Raw genomic sequence first — 14,655 nt, forward strand, 5'->3', positions numbered from 1 at the left:
GGCATGAGCGAGCGAGCAGACAGACCCCCTTCCTCTGCCTTACCCATCCCCTCCTCCCCGGGCCCCCCTCCGCCGCCCTAGCAGCCGTCCTGCGCGGGAGCGACGGGCCGGCCACCGCAGCAGCTGCGAGAGCGCGCGCCCGCGCTCCCGCCCGTGGCCAGAATCTGGGCGGCGGCGGGGCCGGCCCGGGGGCGCGCGCTCGGGGACGCGCTCATGCAGCGGTTTTCTTCTCCCACAATCCAGAGGCAGCGGTGCAGGAGGGGCGGGGAGTCGGCGGAAGGATATCGACGCGGAGGGAGCAGCGCTTTCCCTTTGACGGCGGGCTCGTAAGCGCTGGTCGCGCGGCGAGGAGTGGGTGTGATGCGGCACTGCGGTTCTGAGGCCGTTACTCCGGCTCCTCCAGAGAGGGCGGAGGAGGAGGCAGGAGTGCGGCGGTGATTTTGTGCCAGGGCTTCCCAGAGGCGCACTGAAAAGGCTGGCGGAGCTCAGGCAGCCGGGGGCTTAGGGACACACATTTAAGCCCCCAGCCCCCGGCAGGGGAAGGGGGCTGGAGGCGAGGCGTGAGAGCTTTGGAGGGATGGTGTCTGCTCGGGGGGAAGGGGCGAACCCTGCCTGTCGGTGGTGAGGGGCTGCGGTCAGGGGAGGCTCTGAGGGTCGAAGCGGCTCCATGCCCACTGGTGGGTGGAACGTGTAGCGCGGAACGCGGGGGTCGAGCCTGGCGGCCTCTCGGATCCCTGACGCGGAATTTCATTTAGCCCACGTTGGGATTAATTCATCGGGGGCAGTTTCGCCGGTCCGCTTCCTCCAGGAGCTGGGCAACCTTGACGGGCTTTTTGTCTTGCTCCAGCCCCCTTTCCCTTCCTCCTCCTCCAGATGCCTTTTCTCTGCCCCTCCTCGCCCGGTACAGACATTTCCAGCGCAGGCTACCGCTCGTGGGGGTTCTTGAAGGCGCTTCACGGGATTTCGGCTCGTTTCCCTCGGGGGTTTTTGAGGAGGGAGAGTTTCCCCCCCCTCCTCGATGGGATTTTCCTCGCTTGTCGAAATGGACTTTCATTGATTTCTTCTTACTTATTTAACGTTTAGTGGCCAATTCCCTAGGCGTATTTTTGTGGTAGTTCCTTTTTTTTTTTTTATCCCTTTTCGAATACATAATCTGTAAAATGGAGAACGAAATTTTTACTCCCCTTCTGGAGCAGTTCATGACCAGCCCATTGGTCACTTGGGTAAGTAGGATGTCCTTTATTGCTGTGTTATTTGTGGCTGCAGAGATGGAGGTGGGCGTTTACGTCCTAATGATCCTTCTGTTCTAGGTTAAAACGTTTGGACCCCTGGCTGCAGGAAATGGGACCAACCTGGATGAATATGTGGCTTTGGTGGATGGGGTATTCTTGAACCAGGTCATGCTCCAAATGTAAGTGTTTTTCTTCTTTTTTTAGGTAACTTGTTTTCCTTGAAAAATTACCTACTGTGAACTTGGAGACTTTATGTTTTAAGCCCTTAATTTGGTTCTTTGGCAGAAAATTTAGGTGGTTTAAGAATTGGATCTTGAAAGAAGTGATAATCATATGTGCCCAGCCCATTTATCACAGCCCAGTAATTTTACCTGTTAAAATTGTGAAACTTTTATTTTTCTTTCTGCCTTTATTGTCGTTGATTTGTCTTCAGTACTGAAATCCAAACCACATTGTGTCATCTTTGATAATTGGTAAAACAAGAGAGCATCAGAGAGACAGACACAGACACATATGACTCTGGTTCTCCAAGAGAAAAGAAAAAGACTTTACTATGAAGTTATGTGCATTTGATGCAGAAATGGTGTCTGATTAACCTTTGTGTCCAAGAATAAATGGCTCAAATTTCAAAACAGATGAAGTAATAACAGATTTCAGAAGATAGAATTTTAAACATCAGTTCTGATTGGTGAGGAGGACTGTTGCTGTAGCAAGCAATTTAAATGCCTATAGTAACTAAGTCTGATTAGATGACTTTTATTGTGTGAATTTTGAGATTGCTTAATATATGGTCAATCATTTAAAGGTATTTTTAAGGTTTTGAAATGCAAGTAATTGAAGTCTTGACAGCTAGATGATTGAGTAGTCGAATCTTTGTTTTTGTGTTTATAATGTTGAATTAATATTAAGCAGCAGTGTGTTTTTGAGATGGGAATTGGATATTGAAAGCCTATCAGTAGCTGATCAGTGAAATAAAACCTCCATTTTTATCATTGTAGGTATTATAGCATACAAACATACTAAAAACTTCCATGTAGATTATCAAATTTAATATTATAGTTGTGTCTAGAATTATGTGTAGTTAGCCTTATTTCTCATGAATAGACTCTAAAAGTAGTTTGCAACTTTTGATTTGAATTCTTGTCTTATATTGTGTAAAATTATTACATTTTAAATAAATACTTGTTACTAGATCTATTATTCTGCTGTGATAACTTTATATATAAAATAACAATTCTGTATTTCATTGAAAATTATTTTTTCTGTTTATATTTTTGTCTTTAAAGGAGGTTAGAAGTCAAATCCATAAATAATTGTTCCAGTGTTAGCTTCTCTATGTGTTCAGAGATTCTTGTGTTGTTTTTCATGTATATGTTAATCATACAGGGAAGTATTATGTTACTATACTTTTCAGAAAATGTGTTCTTTTTTTGTACAGGCCTCCTAAGAAATACATACATAATCTAAATGTGTGTAAATATTTTTTTCTTTAGAAAGAAAAAAAGAGTAGACATAAATTATTTCCAGCGTTAGTATTTTATTTTTAGCAGCTACCCCATGGAATAACTTCTTCTTTGAAATATTATACTATTTCCTGAACAAAATGGTAGAATGATCAAACTGACTATTTTAGGGAACACAGGACAGGAAGGGTAGCCATTATGATAGATACTTAAAACTCTCCCCCTCTGTGTCTTTACTTGATTATTTGTAGGCAGAAAATTTTAATTTGTGTGCTAAAAAATGTGTATTCACAAAAAATAGGAAATATATTAGTTTTCCACTCTAATTTTTTTTTGCTGATTTTTTTTCCCCAAAGAATGTTTAGATTGTTTTGATTCCTAGTAATTAGCTCATTTCCACTTAGAGTACACTTTTATATTTAAGTAAATATGTTTATATATATCCATACGTATGTGTATATATGACATCCGTGTGTGTGTGTGTGTGTGTTTCATTTGTAAATGAAAAATAATGGTGTTCCAAATAGTGGTTGCCAGGTTTTTTTGGAGAGGACTGGTTGCTTTCTAAACCTCAAATCTGCTGCTTTGTTTTCGGTTCCATCTCTCAGGTTCCTTAAAAGTTTTTTTGGTGTCCTAATTCTGTTCTGAATGACCTATATAAATTAAAGGAAAAGAAAATTTATAAAAGAGAAGTATGTTTTTGCTTTTCTAAAAATTAATTTGCTAAAATCAGATAAGTACAAAATTTTTAATGACCTTTTATTTCAGTGATAGGGCAAATAAACAATATATTATTTTGAAAGCTGTGTTATTACATTTTGAAATCTTAGGATTTTTTTAAAATTAGGATTTCTGATGGGCATGTGATTTAATGTACCTTATTAAGAAAGTGTCAGTTGAAACTCTTGAACCCAGTAAATTAACCTAAAGGTTAACGTTAGTCTAAATAATTTCTAGATTACATTTGGTTATAGAATTTGTGAGCAAGAACCATTTGTAAAACTATTTATATATTTATCTTCAGTACCCTGTGCTTGAAGTTTGTTGAGGTTCTTGGATCTGTGGGTTTGTAGTTTTTATCAAATTTGGAAACTTTTCAGCCATTATTTTTTCAAATATGTATATTTATTATATACATTTGTACCTCCTTCCTCCTTTTGGAAGTCTGATTACATGGGTGTTAGGTTGCTTGACATTGTCTTAAAGATTACTGATGTTCAATTTTTCTTTTGTCTTTTTCTTCGTTTCACTTTGCATAGTCTATTTGATGTCTTCAAGTACATTAATCTTTTCTTCTATAATGTTTAATCTGCTCTTTTTAAAAATTTTTTTTAGTTGTGGGTGAACAACCCACAGGCAGTTGGCTGAGAAATATTCTTTTTTCCTATCAAATCTTGAGATTTCAAAAGTAGATTGGGGGCGGGGGGCTAGGGTTGTGGCTCAGTGGTAAGTACTCCTCTGAAAACTTGAGAGATACGGTCTTCCTATACAGCTCTTAGGTACTCTACCCTGTGTATTCCAGTTGCCTTATCTCCAGATTTAATTGTATCTCCTCAATTCAGGAGACCACTTTGCAACTGCCTAGGTTTCCTCTTGCCTATTCCTTGGCCTGGAAACTTTTTCAAGACAATAAGCTGGAGCAGTTGTTGGACCCAGGCTGTTTCTCATCTAACAGAGATCACTGTCCTTTGTTGCCTGATGTTTAATGTCTTAAAAAATGTTTTGTATATTTTGGCTTACTTTTTCTAGTTGTTTCAGGCAACTGAGTAAATTTGGTCCCTGTTATTCTATCTTAGCCAGAAGTGGAAATCTGTTTATATACTTTTAATTACATTTTGCTCTGCTGGTCTTATATTACTGCTTTCAGAGGTGACATAGACTTTCATTATAGGAGCCTTACTATAGAATTTTTCCATTCAAAGTGTTTATTAAGTACAGGTATATTGATTAATTTAGTGAGTCTGGTGTTACTGTTTTGGACCCAGACTCTGAAAATGAGGAATTGACTTCTTAATGACATTATTTTCTGATCTTGTCTTACAATTTTGGAAACTGTTCACTGACTTGGGATTCACTGTGTTTAAAGGTGAATCTTGGATTTCATTGAGTAACTCCTCGAGTCAAAGAATCTCTAGGAGCTTGTGACATGGCAGCAGTCATCTTTAACTAATGGGAAAGGAGAAGCTATTTAGAGATGAGGAATGATAGGCCAGCTCTTCTGTATGCTTCAGGGCATTTTCCTACTTTAACCAAATGAAATATTTTTTTTCTTGGCATTCGTTACCAGACATCAGACTTGGTGACAGTCAAGCAGAAATATATATATATATATTTTCTGTTTGAGAAGTCATACAGTTTTGAACCAATGTTGAATATATTTTACTATAAGTTTTTAAGGAATTTATGACATATTTAATTTCATAATCCTAAAATTTAAACCTGTGCTACTTATGTTATCTAAGCTATTAAAAATGTGGATATGTTTTAAATGTTAGAGTTTTATACTAAGAAAATTATTAGTAGTGTCAGAACAATATTTAGAATTGCTTTCTGTGATTTAACCTCATTAGGTATCTGTAGAGATCTTATTTAGAACAGCTGCTTGTGATATATTTGTTATGACTTTTTTTTTCTTCTTTTAGAATCTAGAATTTGAAGGAACTTTATCATCTGTTGTGAAAATTCCTTTTTGTTAAAAATTTTATTTATTGATTGATGCTTGTAGTGCTGGGGATCAAACCAAGAGCCTTACATGGGTTAGATAAGTGCACCAGCACTGAGCTACATTCCCATCTTAAAAATCCCTTTTTAATTAAAGCCCTGATAATTGATCATGCAACTTCTGTTTAGGTATTTCCTGAGAATCAACTTCATAAAGTATATCTAAGGAAACACTTAATACAGGCAGTTGGCTGAGAAATGTTCTTTTTTCCTATCAAATCTTGAGATTTCAAAAGTAGATTAAGGGGGGCTGAGATTGTGGCTCAGTGGCAGAGTACTTGCCTAGCATGTGAGGCATGGGGTTTGATTCTCAGCATTGCATATAAATAAATAAAAAATAAAGGTCTATCAACAACTACAAATATAAAAATTAAAAAAATGCCTTAAAAAAAGTAGATTGGGCCAATGTTATGAGTCTAATAACCATCAAATGACATAAAATATGTAGGCTGTTTTACCAGGTATGACATTGACTTTGAATTAACATTAGCCCAATCTACCTCAGTTTTTCTCAGTGGGACTCATAGTTTATATTCAGTTTTGTTTCATGTATTACTTCTTTAAAAACTTGTTGTCTTGATCCATAATCACAAGAAGTTTTCTAAAACACATTTTTACCATGTCGCTCTTCTCTTTAAAATGATCTGTATCTTTCATTGTCTTCAGAATAAACACATTGTTTAAGCATCTAGAATTCTTTGTGATCTGGCTGCCAGCTTCTTTAATTTAGTACCACTCTTCATTGAATGGTCTAATATCCAGCAAATTTGTAATTCCCAAAGACACTGTATTCTCCTATGTTTCTGTGCCATTCTATACACTCTTTCCTCCCTTAGAACACTTATATCTCCTCACTGTTGCTTTCTTTAACTGACTTCTACTTACCTTCACTCCTCCTTTGCCATTTCCTGGCTCCTGCTAGCCTATGTATTCCTTGTGCCTCTATAGGACGTTGCATATGCTTTGATTATAGCATTTATCTCACTGTATTACAATTCTTGGTTTGCTTCACTCTACTGACTTAGCATGTGAGTTTTTTGAAGTTAGGGATTGTATCTTTCATCTGTGTTCCTAGCACAGTACATGAAATGAATTTGGACAGACTCTGGTTCAGTTCTAGCTGTTCTGCTTATTAGTGTGTGAACTTAAATAATTTGCTTTAGTATCTCCACAGTTCACTTCCTGCATTATAATGGGAGATAATGTTTCCTTCAGAAGCAGGAAGGATTGGACATAATCTTAAGGCCAGGATAGTATCTGTTTTCTCATTTGTTGACCACTGTATCTCCAGTGCTGGTTACTGTCATTAATTCTCCTTTGCTACATCATACCTACATATTTACTTGTTTCACAGTTTAGTTTTGTATGATCTGACTTGGTGTCACCTCTTTAGCAAGCTATGTAACTTCTCAGTTTCTTCATTTATAAATGGGGGGTAAAATGAATCACAGGATTATTGTGAGAATCAAATAAAATAATTTTTGCACAGTGTTTAGCATATGGTAAGTGTTTAATAAATGTTAACTCTTGATATCTTCTTTAAAAATTTTAAGTTATAAGTGAACACAATATCTTTATTTTATTTTTTTGTGTGGTGCTGAGACTCAAACCCAGTGCCTTGTAGATGGACACAACATCTTTGTTTTATTTATTTATTTTTTTATGAGGTGCTGAGGATCAAACCCCATATCTCACGCGTGTGAAACAAGTGTCCAACCACTGAGCTACAACACCAGTCCTGTTTTGTTTTTATTATTATTTATATAATATTTTCCTTCTAGATTCCCTCCCTTCTTTCTTTGCTAAGCATATTTCTACTTATCCTTTAACATTCTGTAAAGTTTCTTGGTAAAGCTAATTCCTTTCTTTGCTATGATTCTGTAGTACCTTCATCAGAGTAGCTGCCGCTCTAGATTTTTGTTAGCATTTTTGTGTAATGATTTGTAACTTCTTGTATATACTATCAGTACTTAACATAGGATCTAGCATGCTGTAAGTTTTCAGTAAATGTTGAGGAATAAATAAAGACATTATAATTTTATAAATTTTCAAAATTTTGGAAATATGCTCTTGTTTAGTATTCTAGAATTTAGTTTTACTTTTTAGTTTGTCTTCCATTTTCCCCTTTTCTTTTTTTCTTTCCCTGTATTCTTATTTGTTTCAATTACCTTTATTGGACATTTTTCCTCCTGTTATGTCTCCATTAATGGGAGGTGAGAATGACAGGTCATGGTCTATGGTTTTGTATGGTATTAAAATATATAATCATTTTTATTTTAGTTTCCAGTAATTCTTCTGATGTTGAAATGTCCCGAATGTTGAGATTTTTGTACATTGCCTTATTTTGTACTGAAGATCTATCTATAGTGATTGCCTAATTCTCATTATAACTCATATCTAGTTAAACTGTAGAAATTATGAGAACCTGGAGAAGAACAAATGAGTTGGTTGCTACATATGGAATATGTATAAATTTTTTAACGGAAAGTTCCCTTTATAACATGTATTAATTATGAGAAACTAGTTCTCACAGTATAGATAGAATGTAAGACTAATTTTATAATTATATTCTTTTAAAAGGACCTCAGGATCCATGAAAGAGTTTGATATCAGTCTAGGCATAAAGTTTTGATATTTGGATATAATATTTGAGATTTTACTTGATATTGAGATATTTGTACCTCAATTTGATCATTAGTGAACTTGCTGTTTTTAGAGACAGTGTGGTATAAAAGTAAAAAACATGGACTTGAGAGGTTAAGCCCTGGATCAGTCATGTAATGTAGTATTTAACCCATTATTGAAATTGAGATTTAACCTGAAATATTCTCTTTATTCCTGATTTTATTCCTATGCTTTCTTAGTACTATTTTGCTAGGTCAATAAATAACAGAACTAGGTTGATGAGCCAGGCATTGGGGCACACACCTGTAGTCCCAGCAACTCAGGAGGCTGAGATAGGTGAATCATGAATTTGCAAGTTTGAGCATAGCCTGGGCAACTTAGCAAGACATGTCTCAAAAAAGGTGATGATGGGGGACTTAGGTCAGAGGTAGACCACTGGCCTACTCTGTATGAAGCCTTGGGTCTGGTCTCCAACCCACTAAAAGAAACAAGAACAAAACCCAAAAAAACTAGGTTGATGAAACTCATCAACTTTGAGTAAAAGAAGGCCTGCTTCTAATATTTGTTGAACCCAGGGAAAACGTTTGTTACAACAGGTCTAAATATTTAAAGATTATCAACCAAACTAATAAGTTCTTAGGCATGTTATGGTCTTTTATCTTAATAAATGTATCTTAATAATGGCTTAAAAGGAAGCGTTCAAATTTAAAATTTAGAATTTATAAACTCACAGCAGAATGTGTTGGAGCTACTCTCCTCCCATCACCCTTGGCTCTTTCTGTCACCATAAAGATGTCTCATGCATAGGCATGTCAACACTCTGCATGTGTGTCTAGAATCCAAGCTTTACACTCCCTGTTCCAGACAGCTTCCCCTTGGCCCAAGGGTGTACACATCTGCAGTGTAGTTCATCCTCAAAACACATCTGTTAGAAATTGGGTTAGAGGTAATTGGGCAAGATATTCCAGAGTTCTAGGTACCTGGAATGTTATTTGAAAAGAAGAGTTGGTGACGTATAGGTACATCCTTCTGTTTACATGGACTCCTTTCCTAGTGGAATTGTGTGGCGCGGGAGGGCCACAGTAGGACTCAGCAGAGATCTTTTTTATAGGATATGAATACAATACTCAGGGATGAAGGAGTGAGTCATCAAAGATCATTTCATTTATTGGATAGTTTCTGAGCGCTTACTATATAAAAAACTGTCTGCTAGGTGCTGGAATATGCTTTGTCCACTAATAAGGGGGATGAGCATGTAAGCATTAGAGTATGCTACATGATGAAATTGTGATTAATACAGTGCTGGTACAAAGAGGAAAATGATGATTTACATGGAGGAAAGACTTCTTGGAGAAAGTAGCATTTGAACTGGATATAAAAGTTAACTAAGAATAATTGGGCTGAGCAGGAGTTCTAAATACCGGGGGGCGTGGAAGGAAAGACATTTTAGGCAAAGACAGTAGCAAGAAAGGGGCATGAATAAAATGGTGGATCAGGAAGTTTTGAGGAAAGTGGAAACTTTTTGCAAGACTATTATAGGAGGGAATCACAAAGGGAGTTAAAGATGAATACAAGTATAGTCATGCAGGGTTGATGGCTTATTTGAAATTGGGAAACCACACATTTGTAGAGGAGCCAGTCATCATGGTTGGGTAAACCAGTAATGCTTAGCTATTCAGAAACTGACAAAAAAGAAAAGTCTGTAGAATTTATTCAGAATGGGAAATTGATAAGTAAGTATGGGATGAGAGAAAAAAAATAGTAGAGATTCTTAAGTGAATAATTGGGGTCTCAGGTGACTAGCATATAAACATTAAAGTGAGGGGAAAAAGCAGATGTCTTCAGGAAGAGGATGATAGGCCAGAGGTTGCAAGAATTGTGCAGGAAGAGTATGTTTTAGAAGAAAAGAAATGAGAGAGGGTGGAAAGAATAGGAAGATGAATTCAGAGAGTACTTAATAGAATTTGAGATTTTGGATTTTGCAATTCTGAATAGTGATTAGAGCCAAGATGACCAATGTGTAAAGGTGGATAAAATGAACTTAGAGGAAAATAATAATTAAAGTTGAGAAGGAACTTCCTTCCTTATTCTTGAAGCTTTGATTTTTTAATTGCTGCTAGTAGTAGAAATGAGGGTTAATTCAGAAATTAAAATAGAAAATAAGGCAGTAAATAGTTAATTTTAACTAAAGAATAATAGTGGGGAAGGAAAAAACTGATAACTGTTTATAACTTTATTTATTATTATTTAATTATTATTATCATTTTGGTACCAGGGATTGAACCCAGGGGTGCTTAATCACTGAGCCACATCCTCAGCCCCCCTTCCTTTAAAAATACTTTTTTAGTTGTAGATGATCATAATATCTTTATTTTATTTATTTCTATGTGATGCTGAGGATTGAATCCAGTGCCTCACACATGCTAGGCAAGCACTACACACTGAGCCACAACTCCAGCCCCTCCCCAGCCCTTTTTTATATTTTATTTTGAGACAGAGTTTTACTTAGTTGTTTAGGGCCTCAGTGAGTTGTTGAGGTTGGCTTTGAACTTGCAGTCCTCCTGCCTCAGTCTCTTGAACCTCTGGGATTACAGGTTTGTGCCACCATGCCCCTCTGTTTATAACTTTATATAAATATAATCTTTGTCTTAAAATGAAAAAAAATTAAATGACATATTCTTTTTTTTTTTTTTTTTTTTTTTGGTGCTGGGGATTGAACCTAGGGCCTTGTGCATGCAAGGCAAGCACTCTACCAACTGAGCTATATCCCCAGCCCTGAATAACATATTCTTAATGTGACCTAGTTTCTAGTGAAGACTAGGACAAGAAATTGAACTTCACATTATCATTGACGGCATAACTATTTTCTTTCCCAGGGTGGTGAAGGAGCAAGAAAGATGGTTTAGTTTTAAGTATTGAGTGCTAGTCCTTGATTAAAACCTTGGTAATTATAAACTAGTGAAGGATAAGAAGTTATAGAGAAAACCTAATGGAGACAATACCCTAATACATCTTTACCAACACTGCTTAAAAAGGGTGAACTATAGTAAAATTCCAGTTAACTGAAAATGTTCAGGGAAAATGAGGTGTTGGGTTTTCGCATATTTGAGAGTTAACTTAATTTTTCCAGCTCTTTGTTTAAAATCTTTACAAATGAATTAGATTATATTTATGCTGTTGTAAATAGAATATACATGTAATAATTCAAAATCTTGTCTCTCCTTTTATTTTTTTAAATTTATGTTAATGTTAAATATTGAATATATATATTAAGACAAATGAACCCAAAGATGAATGAATCCAAAGTGTGAATTTGAAAACAAATCTCTTAGTTTGGGATTTCCCCTCCTCTTTTTCTTTAGTTTGTATAGATTTAAAGGTTTCTTTTGAGAGAGGGGTGGGGTGGGGGGAGTATTAATTAGTTAATGGGAGTAGAATAGGGAACTGTGAGGTTTACAAAAGTTATTTTGACCTTTGGAAACCATGGAGAGTCATGGAAACCTGTATATGGAGGAATTTAGATTTAATTTAAATCTTGAAGAACGATTGTACTTTGGTACATGAAGATAAAGAGAGGAAGATATTTTAGGCTAGGGAAGCAGCTATAGGAAAAAGCATAGTGTATGTATGATTTTAGAGATGGTGAGGAGATTAGCTTATTAGAGGATTCAAGTTGGGGAATAGCAGACTATAAATTCACATAGGCAAAGTATACCAGATTATGAGAAATTTGGAGATTAACTGGTATAATTTAGAAGGTATATGGCAGGCAATGGAGAACCACTTAAAATTCCTTATTACGTGATTAAAACATTAGATTGATATGGAATTCATTTGCTCATCTAATTTTTATTGAGCCTGTACTATGTACACTATTGTGAGACTGAGAGTACATCAGTGAATCAATGCAACTTGAATGTAGGGGTGTTTGAAGCAAGGGTGTGTATTAGGGTTCCCTGAAGGAAAAGAACCAACAGAAGAAAACACACACACATATACACACATAATTATAAAAGAAGATTTATTAGATTCTTTTACATCATCTGAAGATGGGTAGTCCCAAAAGGCCATCTGCTAGCTGGAGACCTAGAGGAACTAGTAGCTGCTCAGTTCAAGAAGCTGGAAGCCTAAAAACAGGAAGGACCAATGATGTATCCCTAGTCTGAAATTGAAGGCCTGGAAACTCTGTGGAAAATTGCTGGTAGGAGTCCACATTGGAGGAGTATAGAAGCTGGAGTCTGATGTCTTTGGATGATGCCATCAGCAATAGACATACTCTCTAAAGAAGAGTTGAGTGTGCATCCTCTGCAGTTTCTTCCTTTTTTCTGCTTTTTGTTCCATCCCAGATCCTAGCCTTTTGGACACTACTGCCCATATTCGGAGCAGGTGTCTCCCCTCACTTTGCTGTTGCACATGCTGATTATCTCTGAAAACATCCTCATATATACCCCCATAAGTCTCCTAATCCTAGACATTTCCTTGACATCTCAGTCCTGTCAAGTAGACAATCCAGATTAATCATCATAGGGGGGAATAGAAAGGAGCAAGGAAAGGGGATGAGTGGGCAGTGATAGATGACATCTGAGTTTATGGTGGTCAGGTCCTAGATCACGTTGAGCGGTTATTGGAGAAGGAGCAAATTCAAGAACTGTTTCAAAAGAATTGATAGTATTTTAGATGCAGTGTATGAAAGACAGGGAAGAATGAAACATGATGCTAAGGTTAAAACTGAGCCAGTGCACTCTGGCACATGCCTGTAATCCCAGCAGCTTGGGAGGCTGAGGCAGGAGGATCATGAGTTCAAAGCCAGCTTCAGCAAAGGTGAGGCACTAAGCAACTCAGTGAGACCCTGTCTGTAAATAAAATACAAAATAGAGCTAGGGATGTGGCTTAGTGGTCAGATGCCCCTGAGTTCAATCCTTGGTACCACCCCCCCAAAAAAAAGAAACTGAGCAGACAGATTATATTTTAAAATATATATTTATAGGAAAAATGAGATTTGGATACTTAATTTTACATAAAATATATACTTTTTTCTTTATTTGCAACTAAAACCATTTAAATGTATGAAACAGCAATATGTTTTGACAATGACATCTAATTTTGTGTGAGAACATTTCAGTAGCAGTATATTTATGCTCTTGTTTAAATTTTGTTTTAGAAAGTGCATGTTTCATTTTCAAATTTATTTAGTAGTTGTTTAGGGATGTATTACTATGATTCTTTTGGGCCATTGGAATGCTTGGACAACTACATTTATAGGCTATAACTTATCTGGGAGACTTAATTCTCTGGAAAGTAATTTGCATTTTAATTACTCAGAATTAGTGATCTTATTAATGTTATTTCTATTAATTGTGAATATTCAGCGTTTCATCTGAGCTATTGCTGTCTTCAATAAACTTTTGTTATTCATTGTGTCTTTAAGAAACTTTTGTTATTTGAGAGTATTCATATAATTACTCCTTTCCATGTTATTCTATAAATGTTACTTGTATTGAATTGTATTCTGGAAGAAATTCCTTTCTTATTTGCATGATTTTACAGAGTGTTTTTTTTTCTTAATTGTGCAATATAGAAATTTATTTCAAGTAGTTAATGTTAAAAAAAACCTTATATTTTGGTACTGAGGATTGAACTCAGGGGCACTCAACCACTGAGCCACATCCCCAGCCCTATTTTGTATTTTATTTAGAGACAGAGTCTCACCAAGTTGCTTAGTGCCTTGCCATTAATTGCTAAGGCTGGCTTTGGACCTTTGATCCTCCTGCCTTAGCTTCCTGGAGCCACTGGGATTACAGGCATGTATCACTGTGCCAGTCTAAAAACTTTTTTTTAATGTCCAGTATTTATTGTCTACATTTTTCTTTTGAATATTCCATTATCCTCAGTTTTGCTATTCATGGCTATTTTCAAAATATTCTTAAATCTTAGGTCATTTATTGTTTCATCTTTTAAAAATTACTGACCCATTTAATAAATTGGAAGCCCCTGAGGTGGATGTGTTGGCACATACCTGTAGTTCAAGGCCAGGTTGGGCAATTTAGTGAGACCCTGTCTCAAAAAACAAGGGCTGAAGATGTATCTTAATGGTAGAACACCCTGGGATCTATCCCCAGTACCAGCAGATACATAGATGGATGAATGGATGGACAGAGGGAGATAGACAGGCAGACAGATAAATACACACACGTACACTTAAATCCCCAAGCAGCTTACTTTTCTTGGGCCATTGTAGATCATGCTGCAAATTTCTTTAAGTTTTCTATTAATAATTCCTTACCTTTTTATATGTGTATCTTTTCTCTAACTTGATTAACTTGATGATTTTTTTTTTTTTTTTGGTAGTGCTGGGTATAGAACCCAGGGCTTGTGCATGTTAGCCAAGCACACTGCTACTGATTTTTTGTAGATCACATTTGTTTTCAGTGTTACACTTGTTAGACATGGCTCTCTTTTTCTCTTCTAGTTTACTTTTTATTATATTATTTTATTTTTTATTATCTTTAGCAGTACTTGTATAATAGGTACCTGTTAACTTGCCTTTAATTCATGGTTTTATAATGTGGTTAGCATTGATCCTTTTGGAGCACTTTCTGGTACACTGAAAAAGA

At 36.5% G+C, this 14,655-nt stretch overlaps 1 protein-coding gene across 5 annotated transcripts in view; it reads left to right on the plus strand.

Moving 5' to 3' along the window:
- Nucleotides 1-327: 327 nt before the first annotated feature.
- Ccdc88a (coiled-coil domain containing 88A) overlaps nt 328-14,655 on the plus strand; it is a 124,341-nt gene continuing 110,013 nt past the window's right edge. For 3 of the 5 annotated variants that reach the window (XR_006847034.2, XM_046423793.2, XM_046423811.2), the window contains exons 1-2: nt 330-1,223; nt 1,311-1,411. Coding sequence is in view for 4 of the 5 variants with exons in the window: in XM_046423793.2 (XP_046279749.1) it covers nt 1,161-1,223; nt 1,311-1,411 (164 nt within the window). In the remaining variant the exon portion in view is untranslated. Of the gene's footprint in view, nt 1,224-1,310; nt 1,412-14,655 lie in introns of all 5 variants that reach the window. The other 2 variants (XM_046423777.2, XM_046423785.2) reach the window with 1 other exon arrangement.

This window comes from Marmota monax, unplaced genomic scaffold (assembly GCF_021218885.2).
Source record: "Marmota monax isolate L192 unplaced genomic scaffold, Marmota_monax_Labrador192_F-V1.1 WCK01_AAM20220418_F8-fsc00015, whole genome shotgun sequence".
Lineage (NCBI taxonomy): Eukaryota > Metazoa > Chordata > Mammalia > Rodentia > Sciuridae > Marmota > Marmota monax.